This window comes from Schistocerca serialis, chromosome 7, assembly GCF_023864345.2.
Source record: "Schistocerca serialis cubense isolate TAMUIC-IGC-003099 chromosome 7, iqSchSeri2.2, whole genome shotgun sequence".
In the NCBI taxonomy this organism is placed as follows: Eukaryota; Metazoa; Arthropoda; class Insecta; order Orthoptera; family Acrididae; genus Schistocerca; species Schistocerca serialis.
Window position 1 is genome coordinate 395,625,213 of NC_064644.1, and position 16,973 is coordinate 395,642,185.

Sequence of the window (16,973 nt, forward strand, 5' to 3'; positions counted from 1 at the left end):
ACAAGGTCTAATTGATGCACTTCCGGTAAAAAGAGAAAGGAAGTCAAATACTACAAATCCCAAAGTGCAGATGGCTAATCTTCATTCACACATGAGCAGTGATGGTGGAAGACCAACTCAAGTTTGTAAAAATACATTCTTGAACCTCCACGGAATAAGTGAGAATCATGTTTGTCATTTACATCATCTGCTACTCCCAGACAGCTCACTCGTTGACATACGGGGCAAGCCAGAAGGTTCAAGACATAACTTAATCCCCATAGGAGTATGTTCCCTGATTAAAGACCATATTGAATCATTTCTTGTACATTAAGTCCTTTATTTGAACAACATACAAAGAAAATATTTACCGGCACAATTGGGTGTCAAGCAAATGCATGAGTTATTTAAACAACAATGTCCTGATGCTAAAGTGAGATACAAATTTTATTTGAAATTCTTCAAGGAAATTTTTGATTACAAATTTGGAAAACCGCAGATTGACACCTGCTCGACATGTGAGAGGCTAAATAAAAAAATTAAAACACCACATTTGAATGACAATATGAAAGAGTGGCTACAGCAGAAACTTGTAATACGTAAAAACAGAGCCAAGAAATTTTACAAGAAAATTGACATAATCAAGAAGCCCAAGAAAACAATAGTGTAAGTAGCATTACTATTGGCTAAATGCAGAACATCCCACTGCCGGATATTCCAGTTCAGGAAGTGTTTTATTATAGATAACTGGGTTTTTGGATTTTGTATTGTCAACTTGCAGGATCATAAGGCAACATTTTTCTCATGCCTTGAAGGGCAGGGTCATAACAGGCTCAATGAAGTCTGCTCATTGCTAAACAAATATCATTAAGAAAATATTCTCAAAGAAGCAAATGAGGTACATATCTTCTCAGATGGATGCCCTGGTCAAAATAAAAACAACACTGTGATCAGATTTTTGTTAGCTGCAGCATCACCTGGTCGATTTGGAAAAATTATTCATTATTTTCCAATCAGTGGATATTTGTTCCTGCCTTGTGATAGGGCTTTTGCCACAGCAAAGAGACTTGTTTGCAAGACGGATCAAATATACACTCCAGACAAAATCAACACACTAATACAAAGAGCAAGTTCCAATTTCACCCAGTGCAAACTAGTGACATCATTTATTTTATGGTATGGTGGCCTAAACATTATCAAAAGTTTGTCCTATCAAGGAAATCACTGGCCAAAATTCCATGTGAACGGAAAGTGACCCTACAAATATTGCAGTATATGATGTATGAATATTGTGCAAGTAAACCTGGTTTGTCGAAAGCATATCAGTGGATCGATGGATTGCGACAAGAAGACTTTTTGTTAGGGAAGCCTGTGGGGTCCAAACCAGAACTACCAAGCACATCTGCATACAAAGAAAACTTCCAGTCACTGTGAGAAAAGTTGCAGACATTAGGAAAATAATTCAGTACATACCAGACAATAAATAAGACTTCTACAAAGAACTTTGTGAATAGCTTACAAATGCCATGAATGAGCATGAAGAAGGCTTTTGATGATTAATTGACAGGTTTTCTGTTTTGTACTGTTCTAAACTTAAAAGATTGTGTAATAAAAAGCATACTGATATGCTTAATGCCGCATCCTTTATTATTTACAGTTTTTCACTTATTTACTTGATGCAGCTGCAAGATATCAACAATTTGTAGAATGTTATTTTTCATAAAAGCAATTGTCCTTCAAAATGATGGTCAGTTCCTGCAGAAAGTGTCACCATTCTGTCTCTATGCTGTTCATTTTTGGAACACAACCTACGACCAGCTTAGAGACAGAGGTGATAACACTTTCTGCAGAACCTGACCATCATGTTGCAGGACAATGCTCAAGCATGTACAGTGCAAGCTGTTACTGATTTGTTTTACTGATGGGGCTGCTAAGTGCTATACCATCTACTGCACTCACCTGACTTAAGCCCTCAAGAGTTCAACTCGATTTGTAAACTGAAGGAAACATTTCATGGCATTCACTTCAGAAGTGCTACAAATTCATCAGGCAATAGACCGCATCGGTCTAACTGTCAACACAACTGGCACTGCTAAGAGTATCCTACGACTTCCACATCACTGGCAATGGGTTATACACAATGCTGGTGACTTCTTTGAAGGTCAGTAAAACTTTGAAATATGTATCTATTTTGTACAAACTGTAAATAAATAGTTGCCACTATTAAAGTTCCAACCCTCGTATGAGAAAAAAAATCTGTTTTATATCTTACATCTGAAGTGCCAACATTGTTAAATGTACTTAGTAATCCATCCAAATAAGAATATTTCATATGTGATGTTGTCTTCATGGATGTTTTTCAATCCCTAACATAAATAAAAAAGTTCCCAATATAATTGTGCTTAAATTTCACCCATGACCTAACTTAACTTGCATAGTGTGACCTGACTTACCTTGCTTAGCGTAGGAGAATGCGGTACACGCGTGATGAGGCACAAGCATGATCTGCTGCTGATGTAAGATGAGATTTAACATGACAGTATGGTTCAAGATGGATAGACTGAGCACAGCTTGTGACTCGTCCTCCAAAGTCAGCCTACCTCAGTCTTCTCAAGTTTTTCTGTCTGAGATGAAAGGCACAGCACTCCCGTTGATATGTATGAAGAACTGAAGCAGCAAGAAGAGTGCAGTATTTCCGCCAAATGTGGGTATGAAACATTCAATACCTTCTTTAATAGGTACAGGTGTACAGTGAATTCTAACATGTGAACATGCTGAAACGCTATTGTATTTTATGTTAATGTAGGCCATGGGTGAAATTTGGAGACTGAATTGAAAAGTTTACATTTCAAATACATATCTACTAATTATGACAGTATTTTATATTGAAGCCAGTGATGGCTCGTAACCATGTACTCACAGTTATCTTGCGAACTGCTTATTTCCAAATGCAAGTTAATCTAAATTTTTCTGCTTTTATTATAGTATGGTTTCAGCTGTGTCAGTTTTTGTTCCTAATTATGATACACCATGTATATTGATTTTGCACTTGGACTGGTGCCCCAAGCCACTGCTTGAGTTGCTTAGTCCTAAAACCAGCCCTGTGACAAACTCGACTGAAGAATGCAGAAGAACACATCAGTGATAATCTTGTGTAGTTAGCACAAACTGATCATGCTAAGTTGAAATCAGTTTTTTCTTGTGTATTGTTTTGTGCATTATATGACTTGGCTTTATGAGGAATAACAAATTGAAATGCTGCTTTTGATTATTTATCTTAGTTTATTGTACAGACAGGTGATAAAACACTGCAGAAACATTTTTAAAGTGCTCCTGAAATGCCACCTACAGTTCTCCTAGAACCCAAAATGATTTAGATTCTGAAACAAACTGTTCAGTTTTATGCTATGCGTTGTCCTTTAGGTTAAATATGAGCAGAAACACAATGTACTTTCCACATAAATCAATTTGAAAAGTGATGTTGAAGCTTGTGGGAATGGTTCAGTAGTGCAAAATGTGGTAAATGTTACACATATGAAGTTTTAAGGGCAGGAAAACAATCGAGAGAATAGGGCTTACGACAGAACCTACAGAAAATAATGTAATGCAAAAATGAAAATGAGGAAATGCAAAAAAAAAAAGTTTTTCTGTAGTTGTACTCCTAGCTTGTTTATGTTTATAATATTGATTCGGTAATAAAAGTGCACTGAGAAATCAATAGTAGTAAATAATGAGCAGATAATAATGTCCTCTAAATGTCACATGCAAGGGAAGAATGTTTTGCCACTATTGACACGAAACCCTGGTGCTCAAGAAGCTGTTTAAATTTTAAAGATCCATTTACAGTAAGTTTAATATTTCGAGGAAGGTCATTGAATTCTCTTTTGCTGGCATAATTCCCTCCTTTCTGCTAAGGTTCTTCAGTTTACTGTAGATCAAGCCTTCTCTTTGTATTGTGTTTGTATATAGAGTTATTTGATTTGTACTTGAATTGATTCTTATATGTAAAACCACGTGATGAGCGAATGTATATTGTTTTGAGGTTTCTTAGTTTTCTAAAAGAAGTTTCTGTATGAATGCCTAGAGTGTACCCTGCACATAACAATTCACTCTCTTTTGAGCAGCTTTGACTATACCAGTATCACAAACAGAAGTAATAAGACACACATTATAAGAGACAGAACCATTTTTTTAAATAAAGTTAAGGAATATATTATGTCACTTCAGATTATTGTCAAAGTGCACACTCAGGAACTTAGATAACTCAATACTCATTAAGTCTTAATCATTTCATATGGGGATTCTTTTATAGCCTTTTTCAACAGCACTTTGAATCCCTTGAGTTAACAATTGATTTCACTGCTTGGGAATCTATACAATCATAATAGCAAACAGTCTCTTTCCTTGGAACGTTCACTCTATTGCTGCTGCCTCAAGATATGTTTCCACTGTACATGGAATGACATTTTTCCATCTTTATATTAATATATACAGGTATTACACTGCCATACTCAGATATACGCAAATGTTTTAATCCTTTGTTTGATTTTTATCCCTTTGCAGTAATAATTGACATGTCCAACTAACTAGAAGTTCAGATGATACTTGTATCTCTTTCATTTTCTAGCAACATATTGCACATTTTGGTGTAAAGTTATTGTATAAAAACTTGAACATTTGTATCCTCATTCACTGTATCCTTTGATCCCATTCCATACATAAAGCAAAAATGTACGCTCTCAGTTGGTTGGGCTTTCAGAGTTTATACTTCACTCTCTTGAACCAAAACAACAACAAATATAAAACTGAGGTCATGTAAGAAGAAACATGTTATAATTATATGCCTGTACATCCAATAATAATTTCAATCCGATACGGACTAATTGAAAAACTTAATTATAAAACATCATTTCTTTACTTAAAAATGACAAAATTATTTTGTATCCTTTTACACTTTAATAATTTATGTGATTTTAATCACTGTTATTTTTACACTGGATTTAAGCCTTATAGGCTCAGAAGTTTAATATCACTTTTACATTATTATTGCCATATCAATTATGGAGCATGTTGCTTAAGTAAATGTCTCAGTGAAAACTAAAATATAAATTAAACAAGCAAGAACATACCTCACTTAATGGGTGAAATAATTCTGCAAACACATGAATATGATGATGATGCATTTCGCAAAAACGACCAGTGTGCAGCTTACAAATGCAGTAGATATGAATTAATACCATTGCTGAACTCTACTTGCACCTTCCTCCATGTGAGTTTCACTGATTTTCACTTTCTAATGACAATGGAATGAAACCATACTAACAAATATAAAAATAGCCAACAAATCAACACACATTTTTAATTGTGTGCTGCAAAAATGTGTACATAAATTATTACCCTCTAATTTTCACAAAAATACTGATGTGGTACAGACAATATTACAATTCCTCTGCGCAAGAAAAACAAACTGAAGAGTTCATATTATAGAAAGTGACTTCTGGTTGCTCATCTCTGCAGTTATTGTTGCTTCAGACTTTTTAAAAGTGCAATGTTACTGACCTAGAAACAATAACATCTTACATGTATCACAGCTTAAGAACAACAATTACAGTGCAGTTACATGACTCACGGAAGTTTACTCAATGGCCACAGGAGTACAACTATGAGTTTTGACATTGTATGACACCATCTGGGATTCAGATAGTGTCTGATGATGTGTTTATAGGCCGCATCAATTGCAAATACTTGTATCTAACTGCCACAGCTGCACAGCCAAATCCCAAAGTGCTGAAAATGAAATGCCAGCCATTTGTCTCTCACGACGACAAGAGAACACATTATGGTTCTGCCATGACAGAACTGGACATCTTTTTTAATGTGTCACACAGGTTCTCCGGCAGACTGCTGGTGCATTTGGAAGTAAAGTCCTTTCTTGGCAAGTAACTGCTCATGTGTTCCCATTTCAGCAATAGTTCCATTGTTTAGCACACAAATGGTGTCTGCATTCTGCACTGTTGCTAGCCTATGTGCTATGGTAATACAAGTCCGACCTTCTGATGCCTGGTCCAAGGCCTGTTGTACTACCTAAGGAAGACAGTTAAACATTTTTTTACTTACAATGCATTTAACTCTTGACAGTAAAAGAACTAAAAGCAGTAACATGAATTGTAGTGAAGGATTTCAAATATATTGCTAGAATCTGATAATACTAACCTTCTCACTCTGGTTGTCCAGAGCTGATGTAGCCTCATCAAGCAACAATACTCTTGGATTCCGGACCAAGGCTCTTGCTATAGCAATTCTCTGCTTTTGACCACCTGAAAGCTGCGCACCCTTTGCACCAAGGCCAGTCTCGTAGCCCTATTGTGCAACATAATTAAAACAATAAGCTTTCCGTCCATTGCCACATCAAGTGGTTATTCAGAACAAACAAGTTTTCATAGATGTTAAAATGTTTTGACTGGCAGTAAATTTATTGCAAGAGGTAGCAGTAATCAGACTTACGGGATGGAGTGTACAGATCTTTGACATGTATTACTCACCAATGGAAGGGCTGAAATAAAATTGTGAATATTTGCAGCCTTTGCAGCAGCTATTATTTCATCTTTTGGCACAATTCTGCTGTTGTCACCATATGCAATGTTCTCTGCAATTGTTCGATCAAACAGGGTAGGCTCCTGTGATACAATTCCAAGCTGACCACGAAGAGTATTCAAGGACAGAGCATTTATGTCATGTCCATCCAGAGCCTGTAACACATGTTCATAGGTTAATTGGTGATATGAAGCAGAAAATCAATTTTTTTAAAACTGAACTGAAGTACAAAGTGGCACATCGCTGTGGTGATAAATGAACAGATTTTTATAAACAACTACAGTTTAGATTACCCCTTGTTAAACAGTATTATGAAGCACACACTGGGCTGTAACATGTCATTTTAGGGAAAATGATGTTTACACTCTCAGTGCCTCTAAACAGTGAAGGATATGACATTTAATAAACATTTTCATTAGTAGATAAGTTTTGGATAGCATATTTTCAGAGAAATTGCTTATTATTATGTGCAGGTAATGCAAGGTACATAGGTGCAGCCTATCTGCAAGATACAACAATGAGTTTAGCAGGTCCACCTGCTGTAGGTTGCCTGTTCTTATATGTTGCAGCTTTGAGGTGTGTTGCAGCCGTGGAAGAATGGCGCTCACAATAAGTAAAGTGATGTCATAGAAGAATGAACAAAACTGTCATTGTGTCTTATATTTTTGGTTGTTTTGCCAGACAAAATGTAATCTCACTGTGCAAGATATTTGTATCCAAATGTCTGTGATACAATTGTAAAACGTACATGTGAGAACAGTTTACTCAATGAGTAAAGAAGCTTTAAATAGATGATGCTGAAAGAAGAAATATTTTTGGTCAATGCGAAAAATCAAGAAGCATTCCTGCTCTCTTTCAGCCTCCAGCACTCGAGGCACTGCAAAGGAGAAAAAGTCTGCTAACAAGAGCAGAAGCACAGTTATCCAGATTTTACTAGCTGGTCTGGATAGTAGTTAATTTTATGAAATAGGTGACAATGGAGACTTTATTGCAGACAGAGTAAACCCAGAATAAATAAACAAATAGCACTCTAAAACATGCACACATACACACATTTACATGCAGATAAGTCTTGATTATACAGCATATTTCTTAGAACTATGTAACTGAAAGATACTTAATTGGTTCTGTATGGATATTCTATATGTTAGTCTTTATTTCCACTTTTGCAATGAGCCCTGCAGGTAGCCTAAACTGACAAAAGCCCCTTTACATGTTACTATTATTCATACTGTTATATTTCTCATTCCCTTCCAATCTTCTACATTTGATTATAAGCTGTACTGACCAGATCAGAATTGCACTACTCCTGAACTGAACAGACAAATACAAAAACCAGTGTTTGTAATAACACTGACACTACATAAGAATTACAGAAAGATTTCTCTAAGATTTTAGAAGAGAAAGAATGATTTTCATAAATCACAGAATAATGGGATCAAACTAAAAGGAAGTCAGAATAATGTATTGCAATAATAAAGGATTTATAATGTGAATAATATTGGAAGTAAGAAACAAGTTGTACAATTGGACACACCCCCTGGTGTGCACTTCACGGTACTTTTAGAGCCCGAATTTAGATGAAGATGTATGATTAATTCATAATTTTACAGTTCACATAGAAGTGCACCGTACTGGCAGTAATCATACAGATGGTGGTCTACTGCTTTAGAACAATGCAACTTCCTCAGTTGATCAAAAACTGCGGACAATCAGAAGTTTCCAACTCAACAATATGAACCATTAAGGCTGCTACAAAATTGTTTGGAGTATTTCTTGCTTCGTTACTGCCTCACTTACAGCAGCCGCCATTGACTCCTTTTCCATAAAGTCAAACTGTTGAGAACTGAATACGTATTTTTGTTTTATACCCTGTTCTATATACTTTAAGACCTCCTCACTATGGTCTAAGAGATCAGAAAGTATATCTATCTATCATATTAAGTGCAGTCTGAACGTTCTGTATCACTGCCCACCATGTGTCAGGCTAGTGTGTTATTCTCTGTCAAATTTGGCTTAAAGCTTAAATAGATAAGTGTGTCACAACAAACAATAATGAAAATGGAAATAATTATTTTACACTTATTACATTGCTTTGGTCCACAGCTAAATATAAGTGAGAATATGGTGCCTATCATTTTATAATGCTTGGAATGGCTGAAATTTGCATCTATGGTGATAATGGAACTCTAGAGGCAGTTGCTCATGTATACTCTTTTTGGTATGGGGAAAACCCTGAGCAACTATGATACTTTCTCAGTCATCGTCTTAACCTAGCCTTCACCTCTCAACAAGGTGAGGAGTTGCCAAAAGCAACAAGTGGTTCAGCTTCCATGTTACTCTGTAGGTCCCCTTTCCCTAGTTGGATGACTAGGGTATGTTAGGGACATGCAAGTTGCTGAAGTCACATCTGTTGAAAGGCTTGCACCAGGCCAATGAGCCACATGAAATTATTGTTATTTAGCTTATTGAAATGTGCATGGTTAACAATACCACTACAATGAAACTGGTATTCTTTTGTGAGAAACTATTTTTTCAGAGCCAACATGTAACGCAGTAAAATAATGGACTATTAACAACAAAAATGAATGATTTTCTCAGAACCTATACAGACAATGATACTTACAATCTTTCCAAACATAGGATCGTAGAGCCTCTGCAACAATTGGATGCAAGTTGATTTTCCACATCCACTTGGCCCCAGAAGTGCTACTGTTTTTCCGGGTTGTATGAGTAGATTCAGTCCCCTTAACACTTTTACTTCTGGTCTTGTTGGGTAATGAAAGTGCACTTTTGAATATCCAACTCTTGCACCGGCATCAGTCTGTAGAATGAAGTAGATGAAATAGTTATTGTTAGCATTAACATACTCAAATCTGTAAATTAATGTGGTGAATCTTCTAACTTACACAAAAAACAACTTGGAGCGCCTTGTAGTCATTTAGTGACAAATTTATAACTCAGAAACGTCAATCTTCACAAACTACTTGTGATCCATTTGTGTAATAGCTTTAATTTTGAAATTATCTAATGAATGGTGTTTAGCAATTAATTTTTTGGGGATTGGGGGGGGGGATTTATTATGGTAACCTTGAAATTGTTGAAAATTTTCCTTGTTCAGAAAGACTATGCACATAAAAATAATTTTGATTTGTTTAAAAAAATTGGATACCTTATTCTAACTTTGCCTGAAAGCTTATTAATTACTGAAGAGTTGCCTATCAAATTAAAAGCAGAATGTTATTAAGTTATCATCAAAATTTTGAGGACTTGCTGCTTTCTAGTATATTTTGTCATGCCATGCCATGTGATGCTCAAAAGCAGAGTAACAACATGTAAATAGAACACTACTATGCAATTGGATTTTTAACAGTGTGCCGGAATATTTTTAGAAAGTAATCCATTTTTCCTTGCTTTTCTTGAACATTTTTTTCACAAATAGTCTTTTTTGTGTACATATCCCCAGGTGCTTTCTTTTGCAAATTCTCAATGTTCTCCCTCAAGCTTTATGAGCTGATACACTTAGCGGAAGTTCTGCATATATTTTCAGGGACACTGAAAAAGCTCAAATACAGTTTCTTTCTCTTTTTGTCTTAATTCTTCGGATAGAACCAGCTGTGTGTATACTGGAAAAGTTAAGACCCATTTAACATAAATATTAGTGAGAACTGGAATTAAATATTCAGATAAATTACAGAAGGAGAAGCAAATTAGGTATTCTTATTCTTCGTGTTTTAATAACTACAGATTTCCAATTTCCTGCCAAATGCCTGAATGCAACCTGATAATGACTTTTGTGTTACAATATAAAATTCCATTTGAATCATAGGTAAGCACCCACAGTCTATATGGAACTTATTTGTACTTCCAGTTGTCTTAACTCAGTTTACTTTTCATTGGTAAATTTTGTTTGTTTCCTGTGTAATAATCTTTCACATTGTTGCTGCTTTTTGTTGTTGTGTTTTATTTTTGTGCATACTTTATATATTTGTTCTTTTTATTGGTAAATTGGAAGATTTTATAGTACTAGTGGCAATCGAGTCCCGGCCTGGCCCGACCCAACCCAACCTAACCTGGCAGCCACAACGTCGGAAGTCGGTGTTCCTCTGAAGTATTTTCTCCTTGCAGTACACAAGATACTCCAATCCCAAGGGATATCCATCCCTTGTTCCTATTTCTGTTTAATTTTATCCTTCTTTGTTACAGGGAAAAATAAGAGTGAAAGGCGCTTCAGAAATACGTTTAAGAAACAATTAACTTTTCCATCTACACTGTCTGCTTCATAAATCTCTGCCCTGTGTTCTTCCAAAAATCTTTCTCTTAGTACTGTGATCAAGTTATCATTTATAATACTGACCATCATGGTCTGTAAGCCATAGCCTGTCATGGTTGTATATAAATCACTGAAAGTAGTGGGGTTAAAATAGAAATTTTACTGTTCTTCACTCCTCAGTGGGAACTGAACCATAGGAAATAATGCAAAGTGGGGCATTTACAAACTGAGGGTGTTCTCAGTGAGTACTATCTGATAGAAAGCCTGCACTATAAAGTCTCCACAAACTGTGTTTCTTCAGTTAAGGCTACATAACCTTACAAGGTTGCTGTAAATGATTGAAGCTATTTCATAAATTCACTTTAGCTACATTAATTGACATACTGTCAAAACTCATATAAAAAGCTCAAAAAGTTTTGCATTGTTGAGCCACACTTCAGATTTCTGCCTTGAGAGCACAGCAGAGCAGTTAGGGGAGATGGCAACATGTGCCAGCAAAGTATAGATTGTGCTTGAAAGACATTCACATCAGTTAGCCATAACAGTGCAATGACGCTTCAGAATTATGTTCAAAATAGATTGATCAACTGCCAACTCCACTCACAGATCATATGTGCAATTTAAAGCTTCAAGATGCCTCTGCAAGGGAAAATCAATGGGTTGACCTGCAGTGAGTGAGGAAACAGTTGATCATGCATGGGCAAGTTTCACACATAGCCCACAAAGTCGATGAGCAGAGTAGAGAGTTGAACATACCACACCTGAGTGTTTGGGAAATCTTAAGGAAATGACTGAAGCTGAAGCCTTACCGTTTGCAATTTCTACATGACTCCCAATAACAAAGTTAGATGCTTTGAATTTTTGGCACAGTTGTGACAGCTTATGGAAGAAAATGAGTTTCATGTGACTTTTTTGTGGGGTTACATGAAAGTTCAGTGTGTATGCCTTCTCTACCAATGAACCTACCAGAACTGCGAGCTTACATCAGTGATAAAGCAAGATTTTTTTGTGAATGGCTCAGTCAACAGGCACTGTATGCAAACCTGGGGGACAGAGAATCCCCATTTTATTATGCAGCACATTCTAGGTTCACCAAAAGTTAATGTGCTCTGTGCAGTCTCACAGCTTAAAGTTTATGGTCCCTCTTTCTTCTGCAGAATGACTATTACAAGATATGTATCTAGATTTGCTGGAAAATTGGCTCATGCCACAACTGGAGACAGAAGCGTAGTCTTAATGTATCACCAGGATGGTACTCCATCCCACTTTCATTATAATGTTCATGAATTCATAAACAGGAAACAGAGAAACTCATGCATCGGTCATAGTGGAGTTGATGATCAACAATTCGTGCCATGGCCTCCGCCCCACGTGACTTTTTTGTGGGGTTACATGAAAGTTCAGGGTGTATGCCTTCTCTACCAATGAACCCACCAGAACTGCGAGCTTACATCAACAGTGCTTTTGTACAGATTGATAGGGACATACTGCACCAAATGTGGGAAGAAGTTGATTATTGACTTGATATCTGAAGAATCAATAGGGCACGCATATAACACACTTGTAATATGTCAAAAAAACTTTTTGAGTTTTTATATTTGTGTACAAAGCCTTGTGACAATATGTCAAATAGCAAATCTGTGAAATCACTTCAATCATTTATAATAACATTGTATTAAAAACTGTCTCTAACTGCTTTTCCTGCAAGTGGCCTATAAACTATCAGTACTATTAGCTAGAGTGTTTATTGATTCAGAATTCTGGAACTCAACTCCACTTTGTAGTGTATATATAGCAATACTCCTTATCTTCTCACTGGTTCTCCATGAGTATGATATTCTCGTAGCTTATATTTATCAAGATGTACCTGTCTGATTTCAGGGATTCCCATTTAATGTTCTGATAAAAACATGTCAGCTGATACTCCACCTGCCTTTTCATTTTTCTGTATATATATTGATAGTTCATAATTTTTATTTGTGGTGTTTCTGATATGTTCGTATGAGAACTAAATAGGACGATGCTTCAGTGACACTCTTACATGGACATTTGTCCTACTCCCCTCCCTCTCCCAGATCTTTTCAGCAAACCTCCAAGCTCTACATTAACATGTTCCACAAAACACTTAATGCAAGGATTATCATAGTACTCTCAAAGAGTGACAAAATCTCAATCTTCTCTTTAGTCTGAAGAGGATTCTCAGCAATGTGCCCAGTTATGTCTTCAGTTACATAATTGGGATTGTGTTCCAAAATTGTGCCTTGACCTCCACTTGTTACATGATATTCCTTACCAAGATTCTTCCCCAAACAGCCTAAATCACAGTAGGCATCATTAAGCCCCACAATTGAATTGAAAATATTTAATCTGGTAACTGATTCCTAAAGACATCTGATGGCTAAAGATGCGTGGTAGGGCTAATATCGAGTCCTACACACGTTTGCCCTGCCATAAGCAATTAACAAAAACCAAATTTGAAACCAATACATGACTGGCTATTTTGCCAATGTTTAAAAACTGTAGTGCCCTTAAAGACTGGAAATTTTTCTAAGGCATATTTTTTGATCAGGACAAATTCCTATCGCATTGTGACAGAATATGGAAGGAACCTGTTTGAACAGCTGAGATTCAAAACCTCTATGGCTGTGAAACAAGTTGCTTTACAAAACAGGTTCCGACACACCAGACCTGCTAAAAAAATTATGTAAATGTTTCAAGATTACTGTATAAGGTTAAAAAACTTTTTATGAGCTGAGACACAAACAGAAAACTTGTAACTTCACATTTAACAATTTCATGCAGAAAATCATTTTTTGGCTTTCAGAAGCTGATTCACACACACCCATGGCTGTCCTTCACAACAGTGATATAACTGCTGAAAGGGGAGCCTTAAAGGATAACACTGAATTCTTATCACAGGCCTGCTTGGTTGTTGAGGCAGTGGTCTCATACTGTGAATTCCGACTCATTTTGATACCCAACAGAATGCTATCTCTTTATTCTGGTTCTGTAGGAGAAAAAAGGTTTCCTACATTTTTCCTGATCAAATTCGTTGCTGGGCACATTCTCTGGACTCCTTGTGTCAGAGTAGATGTGGATAGGTTTTTCCTACATCTATCTGATGACAACCATTAGGACTGCATACAACTCAGCATCAAAGAAAATGAATTCTACAGCTAGACAAAACCTTAAAATATTGTCTGAAAAACTGTGAAATGGGCAGGTATATCCCCTTGCTGGGAGCCATCTGTGTCAACCGCTTTGTCATTACAGTGCTTATTTGAAACAGATAGAATGTGTGTGTTTGAGATAATTTGCAGCATTCATTTGTGCACAAGTGATTTAAAATTTATCTGTAGCCTCTGTCAGCCAACATGGTTGCTTGCAACAGTACTTGGGAAGAAACCTGGAATCTGCTGTATAAGCTGCTTCTGTCTGTAAGCTGCTTCACCTGGATTCCTAATGGCTTTCTGACATGTATAGTTTAGAAATAGTCACTCAGCCACTCTGTGGGAGGTTCCGCAATGATAGAGGAAGCCAGAGAGTCTTTGGCTGACAGTTTGGAACGTGTGTTGTGTAGTCAGAAGCTCTTAGTGGAAAGAATGTGGTGGCTCACTAGCTGTGGAAGTCTGATGGTCAAATAGTGTACTGCATTCAGCATCTTTAGGTATGAATTTCAGACTGGACCATAAATGACACATCTGTAGGCTAGACGGGAGCACATTAATACTTTATAAAATTGTTGTAGACTGGATCTGTCTGCAACCCTGACCTTCCTGTTGAGACATTTAAAATGCCTAAAGCTTAAGGTCTTACAGGCCTGGTAGTCATGCGAGCCTTTTATCATTTACAAGACCCAGAATGGTCCCATAAAATGCGAGTCCCATTTAATTAAAAATGTGACTAATATGATCAAAATAATCTCACAATATTTTATCTGTTGAAAATTGAAACCTATATTTTGTGGTCTGTAAAATATCATTTGTAACTGGTGAATTATTTTTGCAAACCATAAAATTGTCAACAAACAAAGAAGTCATCACTGGACTCTTCACTGTGTCAGTGATTCTTTCTGTAGTAATGGTGAAAAGGCTGACACTAAAAATGTTCCCTCGAGGGACACCATTCTATTGCATATATGTGCTTGAGAGTCTCCCATTTGGTAACGTTATGACTGCTCTGCAAAGAAAGATTTCTATGAGTTGGCATCTTTTCACAGAAGCTCTAGATATGAAGCTGGCTTTGTACATTGTAGTGTCTTATGCTTTTTTAGTATCAAAGAGTGCCACTACAAGATGCTTTCTATGTAGTAAATCTTCCTTTTGAGCTATTTTCATTAGTGTTATATTGTCTTGTGTAGAATGATACTTCCCAAATTGGAAGTGGGTCGCTTTCTCTCTATAAGTTGCCCATCCTCGCATGGGTAAATTGGAAGTGGGTCGCTTTCTCTCTAGAAGTTGCCCATCCTCGCATGGGTCATTCCTACACTGCTTTATGGCAACTAAGTATAGCATGTAGACAAGAAAATTCCATTTTTGACAGCTGAATGTTTATTTTGTTTCAAACCAAACATGGTTCACCTATTCTTGCTAGGCATCATCAGTGGTTTTTATTTTTCCCACTTTTTTTTTTCCTTTTCTATTTTTTCATGTATCCATTGTTCTTCTGTAGGCGCTAAATGCACACAGTACAGATTTCCAAGTGATAGTAGGTTGCATTTATACATTTCACTACACATAACCTTTCCTGTAGCAAACTGCATGTGAAATGATACTTATTATGAATGTGTAAAACATGTTTTGTCAGAAAACAAAATAAACACTCAGTTACAAAAGAGGAAAGTTTTCTTATCTACATGATAAAATAACTGAATTAGCAACTGGGTAAGAATGGGTGCAAATATTAACAATATTTATGGTAATTGCTAGCAGAGGTACTATGTTCTTCTCTGGTTTTAGGAGGAATCATTCCTCTATTAATCTGGAATAGTCCTTGTAGTTGGAGAGATCAATGAGGATTTTACACAGCTGACAATATGCTATACATAATATGAGGGTCACTTCAAAAATCATGCACATTGCACATGGATGATTGTTACAGTGGTATGATTAAGTTAAAATTCATGTCAGTTGTGAGCAAGACTTATGTATGTGATGGTTATAGTTCGCATGGCTGTGGCATGAGTAATTCAGTTTTAAAATGGAAGCTGAAACTGAGTCATAGCTACAAATGGAGTGCCCCAGGTGACATCTGTAACGCACACATAGTACAAGCAGTTTTTGAAAAATATTTTGCAACTGAAAACCTGTCAAAGAAGGCCTGACATGTGCAGCTAGTGTCCTCCTTTTGCACAATGATGCAAGACCCTATATTACCCTATCAGTGAGAGAACTGCTCAACAAATGTGGATGGGAAATACTGTACAGTTCTTATATAACCCCACCAGACTTTAGTTTAGTTCCCAAATTGAAGGAGCAGCTGCATGGAAAACATTTTAATACAACTGATGAAGCTTCCAGTGATGTGACCCGAGTAATCGGACTAAATAATGAAGGCACCCCATCTGGAATAGAGAAGTTGCCAAAATGTTGGGAAACTGTCATAAGAAAGGATGGAGATTATATACAAGGCCTGCAAAGGTATTTTATAAAATAAATTATTTTCTTCTTCTTTACAATGTGCAGAACTTCTGAAAAGACCCTGGTAGCATCTGATCCTGCAGCTGTATCCTTAGCAGCAGACAAGGTTTTTGCCAGTTCCCACAGAAAAGCGAATTTAATATCTTCAGTGTGGCATGAACTCAACAAGTCATTGGAAGTCCACTGCAGAAGTATTGAGCCATGCTGCTGTGCACAAACTGACCTGTTGATTATGTCCCTTAAATGATCAGTGAGATTCATGTTGGACAATCAGGGTGCTAAATCATTCACTTGAATTTTCCAGAATGTTCTTCGAACAAATTGCAAACAGTTGTGGCCTGATAACATTGTTGTTTGGGATCATAAAGTCCATGAAATATGGTCTCCAAATAGCCAAACGTAACCATTTCTGGCCAATGTACCAGAGGACCCAGCCCTTCCCATGGAAACACAGCCCACAGGATTATGGAGCCACCACCAGCTTGCAC

The 16,973-nt window shown here is 36.6% G+C and overlaps 1 protein-coding gene across 1 annotated transcript in view; it reads right to left on the reverse strand.

Moving 5' to 3' along the window:
• Positions 1 to 3,288: 3,288 nt before the first annotated feature.
• LOC126412253 (multidrug resistance protein homolog 49-like) overlaps positions 3,289 to 16,973 on the reverse strand; it is a 142,870-nt gene continuing 129,185 nt past the window's right edge. Inside the window, exons 21-24 of the mRNA XM_050081756.1 lie at positions 9,200 to 9,397; positions 6,522 to 6,728; positions 6,193 to 6,339; positions 3,289 to 6,063 (exon numbers count right to left, since the gene is read on the reverse strand). Of these exons, the coding sequence (XP_049937713.1) occupies positions 5,860 to 6,063; positions 6,193 to 6,339; positions 6,522 to 6,728; positions 9,200 to 9,397 (756 nt within the window). The 3' untranslated portion in view covers positions 3,289 to 5,859. The remainder of the gene's footprint in view (positions 6,064 to 6,192; positions 6,340 to 6,521; positions 6,729 to 9,199; positions 9,398 to 16,973) is intronic.